We start from the raw sequence: 14,695 nt of genomic DNA, 5'->3' as shown, positions 1-14,695 counted from the left end.
ACCTCCAAGTCCCGAAATGTTGGGATAATTTATTATTAGTTTTGTTCCAATTTTTGGGATTCCCGCATACTTAATTCTTATAGGAATAATTATACATTTTCGGGGGAGGGGAGCAAAGAACTTAAAAAAACTAATATTTGTCACGTCAGTTGTGAATGGGGGTAAAATTCTACTACCCCAAAATTATACATAATTTTTCAATAAGTTCAATCAGTCTAACTGGCAAGAATCTTTAAAAAGTAATATGTTTATATACAGTATCCAGTTCTAATGCTAATAATCTATGCTAATAACTATTCATTAATTTAAAATATCAGAGCTAATCAATCAATCAATGACGAAACACTAACGTTTAAAAAATGTCTCATACTTTAGCTCTGAAAGAATTGGAGAATCGTCCAAGCCTGAAAAAATTGGGAGCTATTGTAACTTAAAATTATTCGGAGCCGGAGCTTTTACAGCTAAAGTGATCCGTAGTAAAAAGTACGGAGTTAAATGATCCGAAGTTATGGGACCCATGGAGTGGGAGCTATGAGCTATGGGACTCCACGTTAAAAAGGAAAGGTGTTTTACTTTACTACTGTACCAGCTTCCCAGCTGTAGAAATATTGCCCTCTGCTGAACTGACAGATGTTTTTAAAACCCAATTGAAAACAAAAAACAATAGGCTAACCAAAACCAACCAGCTCAGCTCCTCATCTAACCAAAATCTAAAAAAATCACAATCACAATGGCTGCCAGCGAAGAATCGGACTGTTTAGGAAGTTGGGAGGAAATGGCAGATTCAGGGGTATAGAAAATTCCAATTTATTCTTCTGTTAGATATTACAACGTAGCTTATTACATAAATTGTCAAATTTCATGGTTATTTCACTTAGCATAACATGTGTGGTGGTTTTGTTACAGGCTAGGGTTGATGCGTGCTCTGTAACCTAATTTCATTCAACTAAGTTAGAGAAACATCATGTTCACTAATTTTCCTTACAAATAGCAGGAAATATGTTTAGAGTAGAGCTATTTTATATGCTTTTTGCAATATCATTGGTTCATTGAGAATTGATTTCTAAAGGCCTATCAGAATTAACATCTTGACCCTAAGGTTATGTATGGCATCATCAAACCCTTATCATAAGTCAATCATTATTAGGTATTGTTTTTTTAAGACATGGACAAAGCATACCTAAGTGTGTATTTTAAGCTGAATAAGAATAAATAGCCTAAATGATTTGAGTGTAGCCTATAAAAGTGAGATCTGTGAAACAAATTTGCTAAGTTAAGTTATTTAAGCTGTTTTTATCCTGGACCACTAGGCCTAGGCCTACCTGCCTCATTCAATTTACTAAATTTAAAGGTGCGTCCACACTTGGCAAATAATGATTGCTAACAAGTTGCTGTTCGCCAGCAAACGTTTGATGTTCACTAGGTGTGGACGCATCAACAAACGTTCTGGGTTAGGGTAGTGTTTCAAACATTTTTTAGCCTAAATGCAGCTTATGTAAATAGGAGAGAGCACCCCTTTGTGTTACGGCCCATTGCAGCCTGTTTCTTTTGCGACTATAAAGTAAAAGTGTGTGTAGTTTTTGTGATTTAGTGGGTACCGTAAGTTAGTGATTTTGGAATAAAGACCAGTTTTGGTAGGTACAGGTAGCAAAATTGTTAGAGAAGTGGCAACCAGCTATCAAGTCTGCTTTATAGTGTTGTCCACTATATTCATCCTCTTCTTTAAGTCTCTGCCACCACTGACATCTAACTTATGCAGCAGAAACAACAGCAACTTACCGTACAAGCAAGTATTAACTTAAATGCTGAACCCAACGCACATTAATTTCGTCTTGAAAACTTAAATACTGAGTTTAGAGCGAACATCAACTTATTGTTCATTGAACAGCTTAGCCCTAAATAAATTATCAGCAAACGTTTTAACTTATAGTCTTTCTAGTTTGGCTTACAAATTAGGCCTATGTTCAACAAACATGTTTGTCTAGTATTTTGGCGCCCCCTTAAGATAGGTAGGCCTACCGTAAGTTGGCCTCTAGGTTGGTTAGGTACCGTAAGTTAACTATGTTAGTTAGCTTCCTACTTAGCCTGCCTACTTTTTGCTACCCAAGCACTTGCTATACAAACACCCCTAATACAAACCATACTTGCAGGTTCTGGACAAGCAAATTGCTCAGATGCAAGCAGCAAATGTGTCAAACGAAGGAGATAAGCTTAACAGGTGGGGTTTTACTAGACAACAAAAAGTGAGTTATACGTATAGTGTCTTAAGTGGTCTATCCAACTTAAAAAAGTTTATTTAAAATAACTTAAGCAGTTAAGTTAGTTTTGTATTAAAATCATGATGGTCTTGCTTATTCAATTTTACTAGCCTATAATAATTTACCCTAGGTGATTGAATAGAATAATTCCTTTTAAGTTAGTTAAATATGCATGTTCAAATTCCCCGTTTTCTGGAGGGTTTCTGTTTCTTCAACAGTTTTGTTTTGACATCGTCTGTAGGCCTAGGTAGGGCGTACTGTTGTAGGTGGTATAGCTTCCTCCGATTCCTTCCTACCCAAGCTTCTTTGGTGGTTAAAATTGCTTTGGCAACTGGAATTAGCTCCAAATTAAGTAGAGCCATCTTCAGGGTGTTCATGGAGCACAGTCTAGAATCAACTTCTATCGGTTCTACATCTGGTTTTATCAGCTGATTTACATGTTCATTTTATGTTAAAAACAATATGTACTTTTCTGTGTGTATTTATGTTGACAAAACTGTACATTTTTATGTTTAAATTTGACGGTCTTCTGCAGAATATGACCAAAGTAGAACGGCGATGTACAGCCTACAGATGGCTCCATTTCGAAGCAGAAACTAAAGGTTATTGGTAGAAGCGATTTTAAAGATTAGCCTCCTCTTTAAGCAGGTATATTTACTCCATTTTCATTATTGGTAATCCTGAGGTTATAACATCATCATAAAATATCTTTTAAATTAACTTTTAACTTCCATCCGTAGCTTTCTAACTGTCAAATCTTTAAGGTCAGAAAGCTCTTGAATCCTTATTTTGATGACAAGTCTAAATTTGTTGCTACTGTTTCAGTCCTTTGCTCTTTTATATTCAAACTTATCAACCTATTTCGTAAACTGTTATTCATTGGTTTTAGTCTATATTTTTTCAAGGAATAAGTTAGGTAGGTTGTGGTCTAAAGCACACTATGTAGGCCTACCAACTACAAACTACTAGTTAAGAACACAGACCAAATAGCCTAAGTTAAGACTTTAAAATATTTGGTTTTGAAAAAATAACCGTTATATACGTACAGTAGTAGAAAAATTAGTTTCATGCAAAATGAAAATTTCATCTGTAGTAATCTATAATAATTTCTGCTGTTTTGTTGTCAGGAGTACCGATAGCAAACCGCTTGTAATATTTCATGAAGAGGAAGGTCGTACGAGATTTTCCCCTGCTGAACCCACCGTAAAGATTCTCAAGAGACCTACCAATGGGACAGAAACGTTAGCAGTCAACGGCGATTCTAGCAAGACTCCCAAAGTGCCTCTTAAGACCTACGAAGAGGTAAAATAGATAGATTTTGCATGCTTAACAGTACTACAGTAAAAATTGTTTAACACGTTCAGTGCGACAGGTATTAAAACAGGCGCTCGCCAATAGCGGCGAAGCCCCGGCGCGGCACCGTAACAGCGAATGCAATTGGCATTAAAATATTTCAATCTGACGAATAACAAAAGAGCAGCGGTGATTGTACTATGTTACCCCGAGATTGGACGTAGTTCCATAAAACACCCAAAGGTAGCAACTGCCTGGATCAGTAGTCAGTGGCCTTGTAATATGGCTTGAAGAGAGAAAATCCCCGAAACCGGGACAAAAGCATTGTCAGTCGGGATTTTACAGGAAATTTTAGTACCAACCTACACCAAAATAAAGCTCACATTCTAAGCTACAGGCTAGCAATGATTTTAACATTCCCGGGCAATGGCTGAGCTAATACTGAACTTATGTAGTAGGGGTTGCGCAACTACATCAATTGATGTAGGCCGGTAGGAGCGCTCGTGGCGCTACTACATCAATTGATGTTGTCAGCACTGAATGTGTTAAAACCAATACTCTAAATGAATTGTGAGAAAATTAATACTAGACACCTACAAGCTTGTTATAAACTTCCTTCATAACTTAGGCCTACATTTGGGTAAACTACATTCCGAATGTTTTTATAGAAATAGGCTACAAACCTATAGATAGGCACCTATGGGTAGGCCTACTTGTTTCTTTGTCTGTTGTAGGAGTCATCTTTAATGTCTTTGGCCAGACATTTTTTCAAGATTATTTATGTTATTACCTATATATGATTTAATAAAGTTATAAGCTTTCAAATTATCATGTGTGTTTCAGAGAGAGTTAGCATATGCTGAAGCCAGGTTACGCATAATGGGAGAAGCCCGTAGTCCGGAAGAAGAATCTTCCATAGAGGAGAAGTAAGTAGGCCTATTTGAAAACTTATATTTATTTTCAATATCTCGTGTCTAATTAAAAAAACAATTAACAATGAGATAAATAATACTTCAGCATTGTAGGTAGCGTATCGATGTGAACCAACTTGACGAATCGAGTTGTTTGATATTTCAAAGCCAAGAATGGATTTATTTCCAGGTACCTTTTGGGAAAATACATTTATCAATCTTCAGGCAGGATTACATATTTAATTCAGGATTTTCTTGGACCGAGATTGGTTTCAACTGACTGAGAGTTTCTGCAATCCCAAGTGACAGTGATGACATGTTCAGACGGATTGTGGGAGATGTTAACAATTTCGCCAATATGGTGGGGGTTTTTTAGCGATAGAGGGAGATAATAATTACTAGATTAGTTACGATGATATTGCGATTAATAATACACATTAGGCCTACATACTTTATGATATGATAGGCCTACTAAAGCCAAAGCAGATAGCCTATTGCTTTTCTACTGGTAACCATCAGACATGCCTAAACTCAATAGTGATCTGTATAAAATAAATAAGCCATCTGTTTGTAATTAGCTAGAGGGATTGCTTCAATAAGACTTATGTTTCACAGTTTTAATGCACCATAGATGTAATTTTTATTTTTTTGGAAGCAGTTTTTGTTACCACCTATGTATTTTCATCCATTGTTATTTTTAATAAAACGTGCAATATATGCCTACTGCAATTTTTCAAATGTATATTTTCACACAAGATTTTTAAAACAAATTAGAGTTTTCCTTGTTTTAAGAAAAGTCTTGTCTCATATCTTTCTGATTAGGAAGATTCTGTGAGAAGCTTTTAACAAACCTAGGTTAACCTTCTGTTAATTATGGTTACAACATTTTTATCTTTTTTTTGGGGGGAAATTTATATTATTGCAACATATACAGGAAGTGGAAGAGAGAGCATTAAAGGGACTTATTACCTCACAAGGGTGACTGGAGCTAATTTATGATGATGTCATTTATTCCAGTAACATTCTGGATGTTTCTTTGTATGTAACCTAATACCATTGACTATTGGATACAGAATTGTTTTTGTATTAATAGTCTAAGCTAATACCTAAAAAAGTAACATTCAGGGCCAGATTTACTTTCATCCTTTTAGGTGCTAACCAATGAATACAAACCATTTAAGAAGCGCAATGCATTCGTAAAAATTCAGTCTGAAAATATTTGAATTTTCGATAATTTCCGCTTCGGCCGCTAGGTAGACTATTGCGAGCGTGTATCCAAGTCAGCTAACTGAGTGTTCATTGTGCACATTAAGCGTTGTTTGTATAAAAACAGACATCATCATCTATCAGTTAACTAGATCCATCTAATTTTTTATCCATTTCCAGGAAAATCCAAAAAGCGCCTAGAATAGACATTCTTAGAGTGAAGGAAACCACTACTACTATCATCAGACACCCGCGGGGGCCGGATGAAACATCCGGGTTCACTCTACAACGGTAGCATTTCAACCATCTTACCATATCTGTGTTTAAATATAAATGCTTTACCCTACCGATTCTCAGAATTTCATAGTTGTATGATTTGTTTGCTTTTTATTTATTGACTAAACATTGCTTTTAATAGCAGTAAAAATTTGAACAAATATGTTTTAAAAGAATAGCCTTATCTACAGTAACTCTTTAAATGCTTTAACACAAGTATTAAAAAAAATCAATTTGCAAATAATTACATCATATACTTTGCCTAAGGTTAGGGTATTTTGTACTACTTTGTCACCTAGGGTCCTTTGCTACCTTTTTTGTAGGGTCTTTGTATTTATCTTAAAAGTCTAAACAGTGTAAATGCAAACTAATTGTAAACTATTTAACAATATCCAAACAAGATACCTACAATATGTAGATTTACATATGAAAGAGTAAAAAAATTGTTCTTTATTGTTTGAGACTGGTTATTCATTTCTTTGCATTCAAATTTCTTTGTTTTTAGAACATTCTTTACAGTTCAAAGTTTTGTTTGAAAAAGGTTTTTTAAATATCACTTGAAAATGTGCTTGTGACAACACATTGGTTAATCCTTAATGTTTGAATGAATGTAAACTAGTAGTTATTTTCCTTTTAACTAGAGGTGTGCGGATTGTGAAATTTCATTTTGGATTGGATTTAGGTTGGACATTTAAGGCTTGGTTCGGTTCGGATATTGAGAGGTTCGGATTTGGATAGCTAAAATATACGCTTAAGTACTTTAATAACATATTATTAATATTAAGGTTAATTGAGTGGAGCAAGCAAAGCTCTTATAATAATATCCGACTCCTGCTTTTGTTTTACAAAACTCTTACTGAACGGCTGAAGCAATCCACTTGAAATTTAGCAGTCATAGTAACCAACCATGGAAAGATATAAAATGTGAAATGGTACAAATCGTACTAAAGAGCTTTTCTCTATGTGAATGTAAGTTTTTAGAAATTTACATGGACCTTGTGGGTTTATTGGATGCTATGACATTATTTTCAAGATAAAAATAAAAAGGTAGGCCCAAACATAAGAGTCGTAACATATGTTAGTCAACGAACCATCTAAACTAGCGTATCCCCACAGATAATGCCTATAAATATCCACAATTTGTGACGTCCAAATAGCTGGATTACAGGATGTCGACAAAATCTATCCGAAAAAATCGGATATCTAACGGACAGTGTCAGATATCAAATTTTGGCTCAGGTCTGATTCGCATATCCGAGAAGAACCAAATCCAAACCGATTTTTTGGATCCCCGCACACTTCTAATTTTAACTCTAAATTCAAAACATTATAACATTAAGGTACATAAAATAAAAGATGATAAAGGCTTTTCTTTTGATGATTGTGAGAACTTTGATTTGATTTGAGAAAGAATTTTGATTTGTTTTATAGACTGACTGAACCATTTGTTTATATGTAACAACAACCTAAAAATGTGAAGGCAGGATGATGTAAGATGATGTGATCTGATTGTGCTGGTTTAAAGTTCACAACGTAATTTTGTTTTGAAATTTTAAATAAACTAGGTAAATAGTACATATAAATAAATTGAGATTTTCCGAGTGATTTGATATCTTGGTTAAAGTTATTTTTAGTTAATTATTGAGGAAAAAACTGAAATCAATATTTAATATTTTAACTTTCTAAATTTATATTTTGGAAGATAGCAATTTGTTTTTGGTGTCAATTTACGCTCATCGTTTGAGTGTGCGTACATTATCTTGCCTCGATTGGCCAGACTATTTCGGGCCTTATTTTGGGTCAAGACTAGAAATGGTCGTTAAAAGGTTGTAAAGTTATGTTTTTGTATTTTTAATCGTATTAGGCTTAGATATTTATTTATGTATCTTTGTAAGAAAGTTAATCTCTAGATCTTACTTAATCCTTAAGTCCTGCAAATGTACCATCGAACAAATAAGAGTGCATTAATTAGATTGGAAGGAACTTCTTTTATCAAATTATTTATGTTGAAATCTTGTTGTAAAATTTTGTTGCTACTAAACATTACTGCTGGGATAAGAATGGTGTCTCTAATTTCATAGATTTGCTAACTAGCCCATTGATGCCGTAATCTTTTTTTAAGTATTAAATACCAGTTCTTGCTTTTGCAAATTACAAATGTTTCTCTCTCTATACACTAATCAAAAGCTTAATCTTAGTACATTTGTTGATACACAGTCCTTTTTGTTGATTTAACCGTTGTGGTGGAGTTGTGGGGATAAATTGTTTTTAAAATGTATTTTAAACCTAAGTAGTATCCAAAAAAGTCTTTCTTAAAGATTTTGAAATAATTATTTAATATATTTTTCGCATACACTGTTATGAAAGGAACTGTTTAAAAATATTTACTATGCAAAAGTAATGTTTACTATCTTTTGTGGATTTTGCCAACATAAACAAACAAAGATTTGTTATTGTTTTGCCAAATATTTCAATTTGCAACAACCATAACTGTACAATCAATGTAAATATTTTAACTTTAAATTGAAGGCATTACCTTAAAAATAATGCTAAGAAGAATTTTGTAATGTTCCTAACTGTAATAAAAAAATATCCAATTTCTGCTTTAATTAAGAAAATTTAATTAACCATGGTAACGGGGTTTTGTGGGGTAAAAATAGTTTTTTCTAATTTTGACCATCTAAAAACATAATTTCCCAATTTCTCTCCAGACCTTTTAAAGGGCTTAAAAAACAAATTGTTTAATAATTTAGTATATCAAAGTGTTTTGTACAATTATTGGAGAAAATAAAAAAAAATTAAATTTTAAATTGCCATGTTATTCTTACAAAGAATAAGTTATTGTAGGCTAAAATGTTGTAGTTTGCTTGTTTATTGATATATTTTGATCAAACTTGGTAAATTTATTTATTTTTGCTAAGTTATTAATATTTTACTAAAACACACTTTTTTACCCTTCCTGTAGCAGCAAGCCTAGGTACTCATTAAACCTGATGTTAATTAAATATATTTAATTGAAAATCAATTCAGGCAAATGGAAATTCGCATAGTCGGTAGGTTTGCTGCGACAGCAATATTTATTTTGTATATAATTTTGAACTGAAGCATGTAAATAATGTGTACAGTTTGTGCATTTGTTGATTACTCTATGAGTTACATTGAGTAATGTTATGTGTCTGAATGTACCTTCTAAAATAGAAGGATTTATATTGAAATAAAAGCATACATTTATATGTTTGTTCTTCTATTTTGTGTTTTTAGAGTTAATCCCTTCCGTCTTATTGATTTAATAGATCCAAACAATAAAAATTCTGTGCATTTTAAAATTTCAACTTTTTAAAATAGTGAATATACCAGCTGACAGTAAACCATAAACAGCGTAAACAAGTTATGTATGGTTCCATCTTCTGGCTATACTAGGAATGTTTCTCTTGTAGCCATTTTTAAGATTATAAAAAAAGTTCACTTATGATGATATACTTATGTAATATAGTACAGAAACAAGTAAACATAAAAAATCTGCTAATTTTGCAAGATTTTAACATAACAGAAGTTGAGTTAGATGGCTGTGTCTACACGTATTGTTTTTCTGTAAAAGTTACGGCGATGTTAATAAAATTTTTAAAAGACCGTAAGGAGGTATAGGACATTATCAATATTTATCTCTGATCCAAAAGTAATACTTTAGATGCTACTCCAATACATGAGTTTATTTTTTCAATTAACTCTGTACAACATTTTGAATCAATGAAAAAAGTCCTCAGCATCTCTTGATAATGAACACTCATCCAGAATATTTAGGAAAATATAAAAGCTTGCAAATATCAGAAAATCTCATAAAAATGGGATGTTTGTAGGTACTTATACTTTACTATAGTGAGGTTATGGAGGCGGGTTATGGTGTTTCAATTTGAAACGTCCAAGAAATTTAACAGATTGAAAGAGGACAAATCGCTTTTCCCAATAAGAGTAAGTACAAAAAAAAGATTTAAAAAATACAAAAATAAGGAAATACAATCTGTCAAAAATATCAAAATCCTATTTTGCCCAACAGTAAGCCAAATAAAAAAACCTCAGTACATAACTCAAAGATTTGTAAGTTTAAGTTTACAGTTGTCAATCAACAAGAATGCAGATGCAAAGTGGATGTTTTAACTTAACTGACCAACAGGATACAAATTAGGCTCTGTGATTGAAAAAAGCAATGAAATCATTATCTCAGAGGAAAAAATTATTTTGAATTCTTTAAAACTACGACACACATATATGAGCTTTAAACCTTTGTTTAATCTCACAAAACTTTGGCTGTATCACCTTCCAGAATTATTGTAAATAAGTTATTATTTACAATTCTAAGTTCATCACAGATAGAGCTAATTTTCCATTAGGTGAGCTGGAATTCTCTTCAGTCATTATAGCTTCTCTTAAGCTTAAATGAGTTTAAAACAACCTGATCTGAACTGGTTTGACTGACTTCTGTAAACAAACAGGTTATGTAACCAACAACAGGTGAGATTATGTCCAGTTGCCCTTGTGGAAAAAGTCACATCTTTCAGTATTGTTTTGGTTTAAGAAACACAAGTAGTTGATTAGAGGTAAATTATATAGTGTAAGTTTTCTTGTTAACCATTATGAATAGATTTTCGGTTTATTGTGTTTCACTAGAGTTTTTCATGTTATGTTTTTTTTTTGTCCTGTGAAATAAACTGGTCAGAGTATTAATGTTTAAAAATCTGTCTTAGGATACAAATAGTGGAAATAAACCTAAATCAAAATGGGTAAAATCCCTAAAATTGTAATAATTGTAATTTTGAATTACAATGTTTAAAGCATTGCATTTGCACACTTTTGTTTAAAGCTAAAAGCACATAACATACTGAATTATAATCAAAATTGTCTGAGTTATTTTTTTGAAAATCTGATTATTCTGTATTTTATTGGGTTTTATAAGAAAATCACCGTTACAAAAATAAAACAACAAATATACCAGGAGATAACTCAGATTAGCATCCAAATAAATACCAAATTTAATCAAAATCATAGCTCTCTCTCGTCTCTCTACGCATCCACACGCACAGACGTCACTTAAAAAACCACTTTTTAGGGTTCAGGGAAATCCAAAATTAATATCCACCCGAAACTTCCAACTCTGAAATTTTGACGATAACAATACAAGTTACTAGTGTAAAGGGGAAGAAAGCAGAAAGTATAGTTTTTTATTATAAGTGCACATGTGAAACAGTTTAACATTTTGTTTTGGGCATTGAAACTCTCTCGGTTACTCTTAGATACGTAGAAGCATTCGTTAAGCACTATTTTAGCCTACATTTGAACGTAAATGTTGATATGTTTGTATTCAAGCAGATGTCTACAAGACATGATAAGGCTATTCTGGATGCAATATTTAACCCTTACCTACCCTTGGGTGAGGGGACTGTTCTTCAACAAGAATGCAATTTGAAAGGTCAGTGTCAACGTCAACTTTATGTTAGTGCATTAAAAGTGCGTTCCTCAACATTATACACAATACAATAAAGACTTTGGAGGAATCAGAATTGGCTGCCAAACTAAAATAAGCGACCATCTATAAGTTGTTATTTTTTTTATGGACTTAAAAAACATGAAATAGCTCACTGTCCCCTGCAGATGAGGTGCTTTGGATAAGCTCAAAATACTCGAAAGACAATTCAAGTTACATTGTCCACAGCAGATTCACTTTAAAAAAAATCATTTGCAAATGTTAATTATGAATTCTAGCCCACCCAAAAGTCAACTTGTACAGAATTATTTTTAAAAGGCATGTTTTAAGGTGAAGTATACATCTTTCTTTGGTAACTATTTTGTAGACTTGACTCATCTTTTTTTTATTGTCTAGTGGTGTATATACAGGAAACTTATATTAGTCGTAGAGAACTCTGAGGTTTTGCCAAACCTGCATAAAGTACTGCTTCCTTCAGATTATACAAAAATGTATTTTTATCTTGCACATAGGTCGAACACTTAATTACAACTGATTGCAGTAGTAAAGAACTAGTAAATTAGACAGTTCAGTCATGGTTAGGCGTTCGCCCTTCGTGCGGCATGTAAAAAAGTGTTTATAACCCTGAGGAAGCAGTATATTAACTGTAGACATGAATTGTTCTGCAATGAGATGTTCCTTTCGCCATGTACAGTCAGTGATATTTATATGTTACAGACGAATCAAACGAGACTGAAGGCCTCGTAACCCAGGAGGAGTTGGAGGCTAAAACTCTCGAAGCAGAGGCCGTGAGAAAAGCTGAGTCTGGGATTTTAACCGAGGCTGTGGAAATGTTTAGCTTAGCCTTAAAGTTAGCGCCTGGGAGAGCTTCTATATACAACAATCGAGCCCAGGCATATCGGCTGTTGGGTGATGATACTGGTTAGTAAAGTTTTTGTGTCAAAACTAACACTAAGGGATCGCTTAAGCAATCTGTTGGTTTTTATTTATACTAATTATAGGACTCTTTACAAAAACATTATCATTTGGCTTTAGTACTTGGAGTTCTTTACAGGGAAAGTACTCCTCCCTAACAGACCTGTCCTTTGTTGTTTTCTACATTACTGGTGGTTTTCTAGGATGATGGGTCAAGGGAGCAATTTTAATGGGTCATGTAACAATCACGTAGCTAGCACAACACACACATGTAAAAATCAAAATAGCACCAAGCGAGTAGCAAATGTTCAAATATATTCAGTATATTCTAAATCCAACAGTGATAAGCATGATTGTTAGCTTCAACGTAGGGATGTTCAAATCCTAAATGTAGGCTTACTTGCATTGTTACTTGTGTAAAGAATACCTATTTGATCAAAATATAAGCAATGATGCATGCAGCTTATAGGTTTTCCTTTAAATCGGGCCTATTAGGTTATCTAACTGGGCCCTGTGGGGTTGGTTAAGTTAAAAGATGGTCTTACTCCTACTTTATTAGGAATTTGTATCTAGTAATAAAGGTAAATATGTGTTAACATCAATCCAGAAACTTAAGCTTCACTTAAACCTACTTGATCAGATAGCGTAAATGTTTATTTCACTATATCGTACTTGGATCAATGTATTGTTTGTTACAGCTGCCCTTCAAGACCTGAATCGCGCGATAGAGTTGAGTTGTGGCCAAGGAGAGGTGGCGCGGTTGGCGCTGTGTCAGCGCGCTCTGCTACATCGGCGCCAGGGAAATAATACATCAGCTGGTGCCGACCTACGTGCTGCTGCAGCACTTGGCAGTGACTTTGCCAAACAGCTGGTTAGTGCCCGACTGTCTAGTTTCTTGCGTTCTTTGTTTCTAAATTATTCTTTGTTGGACATAAAGTTGAAAGTTGTGCAAGCTCGGCACCCAAAAACCAGTCATTCCAAATTTCTTTGTGACCCTGTGAAAATGTTATTCAAGCTCCACATAACCCTACTTTGGAATATACATATACATCGATGTTGCTTACGACCTTGGTGTTGAACTAAAGAACTCTGTAACTTCAACCCTGTAAGTCGCTGTTGCCTTTTGGACTTGCGGACATTGAAACCGGAACTTGTGAGTCTGCATTCCTGATAACTAGAGCACTAGCCTTCAAGTCAATCAACACCATAACCTTAAATTTTATGAATAAACTAAGTTCTTCAACAATCTAATATCATGTCTCATTTTTAATTCTTAATCCATTTCCCTAATAATCCAGCATTACTCTTACTCAGCACCCTTGTCATAGTCATACACATCATGTTGCCTTTGTGGGATTGTACTCTAGTGTCTAAATTTACAGATTTTGGAACTTGGATTTTTCCAATGTGTTCATTCATCCAAAGAATGCCAGATTTGTGCCAGCAAAAGAAAAAATTACATCCAGTAAAAAGCAGGACAACTATTTAACCATGATACCAATGTTAATGTTCACAAGGAAATCACTGTTACTTAGATGGCTCTTTAAGAATATTGTCCAGTCTATAATCAACATAAGTTTTATGTAGAACTAAACCATTAAATCAATATATTAAAAGTAAAAAATTACTTGTATCTACAAGTAGGATCATTTAATTGTTTTTAGTAGTTTATTTTCTTTTTAAATTTTAACATTTAAGTATTTTTTTCTGTTTCAGCTTGTGCAGATGAATCCCTATGCTGCAATGTGCAACCAAATGCTTAAACAAATGTTTACCAAACAGAACCAAAGGGTAGGCCTAAATCAATAATCAATAACTTAATTGGTTTCAGAAGTAGGTAGTAATTCTGAAACTTATATCTAAATTTAAATAAGCCTTATTAATTTTTTAAAGATTTATTTCATTATGAAACAAAATCTGGAATATAACCGTAACTTAGTTATATGAGCACATATTATAATATTTTTTAATTTTTATTACTTGTTATCAGATTGGTTTTAGATATTTTAATGTCTTGCACTAACAACTCTTCGATAGGTGTCAGTATTATGTCTTCACTGTGTTTGAATTGAAATTCAATAAAATGTATATTTAAGTATTGATTTTAAGGGCAAAAAAAGATGTTATGTGGTAATAAGATGTAGTAATATTGTTTAGTTGATTTGTGAGGTATTACACTGTTAAAATAAAATATTGATAAAAAATGTTTAATAGTTTTCATTGTAACCACAACACTTGTTTCAAATACTGACTAGAGGTAGACACTTTTTGCTAATTAATTAGTCACCTTGGGTACTAGTAAAAATTAAAATGTACTCCCGCCACAGCAAACCTGCAGACTAAGCGAATTTCCATCT

At 33.3% G+C, this 14,695-nt stretch overlaps 2 protein-coding genes across 3 annotated transcripts; both read left to right on the top strand.

Moving 5' to 3' along the window:
* The first annotated feature begins 675 nt into the window (after positions 1–675).
* On the top strand, positions 676–9,177 carry LOC129004319 (SUZ domain-containing protein 1). The gene is made up of 5 exons (XM_054432857.1): positions 676–790; positions 2,151–2,218; positions 3,386–3,560; positions 4,395–4,477; positions 5,849–9,177. Exons 1-5 carry the CDS (start codon positions 731–733, stop codon positions 5,961–5,963), a joined length of 501 nt encoding a protein of 166 aa, XP_054288832.1. The 5' UTR covers positions 676–730; the 3' UTR covers positions 5,964–9,177.
* A 1,286-nt stretch (positions 9,178–10,463) lies between these two features.
* LOC129004078 (tetratricopeptide repeat protein 36) lies at positions 10,464–14,439 on the top strand. 2 transcript variants are annotated; one of them, XM_054432469.1, is made up of 5 exons: positions 10,464–10,539; positions 11,309–11,408; positions 12,141–12,344; positions 13,037–13,209; positions 14,055–14,439. In XM_054432469.1, exons 2-5 carry the CDS (start codon positions 11,309–11,311, stop codon positions 14,145–14,147), a joined length of 570 nt encoding a protein of 189 aa, XP_054288444.1. In that variant the 5' UTR covers positions 10,464–10,539; the 3' UTR covers positions 14,148–14,439. The 2 variants fall into 2 exon arrangements, with proteins under 2 accessions (XP_054288444.1, XP_054288445.1); XM_054432470.1 differs by having other exon boundaries at positions 11,306–11,408.
* The last annotated feature ends 256 nt before the right edge of the window (positions 14,440–14,695 follow it).

Source organism: Macrosteles quadrilineatus, unplaced genomic scaffold, assembly GCF_028750875.1.
Source record: "Macrosteles quadrilineatus isolate MER2022 unplaced genomic scaffold, UCM_ALF_1.0 Scaffold_9__3_contigs__length_116548681, whole genome shotgun sequence".
NCBI lineage: Eukaryota > Metazoa > Arthropoda > Insecta > Hemiptera > Cicadellidae > Macrosteles > Macrosteles quadrilineatus.
Note: the sequence above shows the minus strand (reverse complement) of the source record. Positions and strands in the feature narration are given on the sequence as shown.

Bases quoted from the DNA above. Each gene is read 5' to 3' on its own strand.
- LOC129004319 (XM_054432857.1), top strand. From the start codon at position 731: ATGGCTGCCAGCGAAGAATCGGACTGTTTAGGAAGTTGGGAGGAAATG. The intron at 791-2,150 runs GTATAGAAAATT...CCATACTTGCAG, and splicing joins AGGAAATGGCAGATTCAGGG to GTTCTGGACAAGCAAATTGC. The intron at 2,219-3,385 runs GTGGGGTTTTAC...TTTTGTTGTCAG, and splicing joins GAAGGAGATAAGCTTAACAG to GAGTACCGATAGCAAACCGC.
- LOC129004078 (XM_054432469.1), top strand. From the start codon at position 11,309: ATGTCTACAAGACATGATAAGGCTATTCTGGATGCAATATTTAACCCT. The intron at 11,409-12,140 runs GTCAGTGTCAAC...TATATGTTACAG, and splicing joins ACAAGAATGCAATTTGAAAG to ACGAATCAAACGAGACTGAA. The intron at 12,345-13,036 runs GTTAGTAAAGTT...TGTTTGTTACAG, and splicing joins GCTGTTGGGTGATGATACTG to CTGCCCTTCAAGACCTGAAT.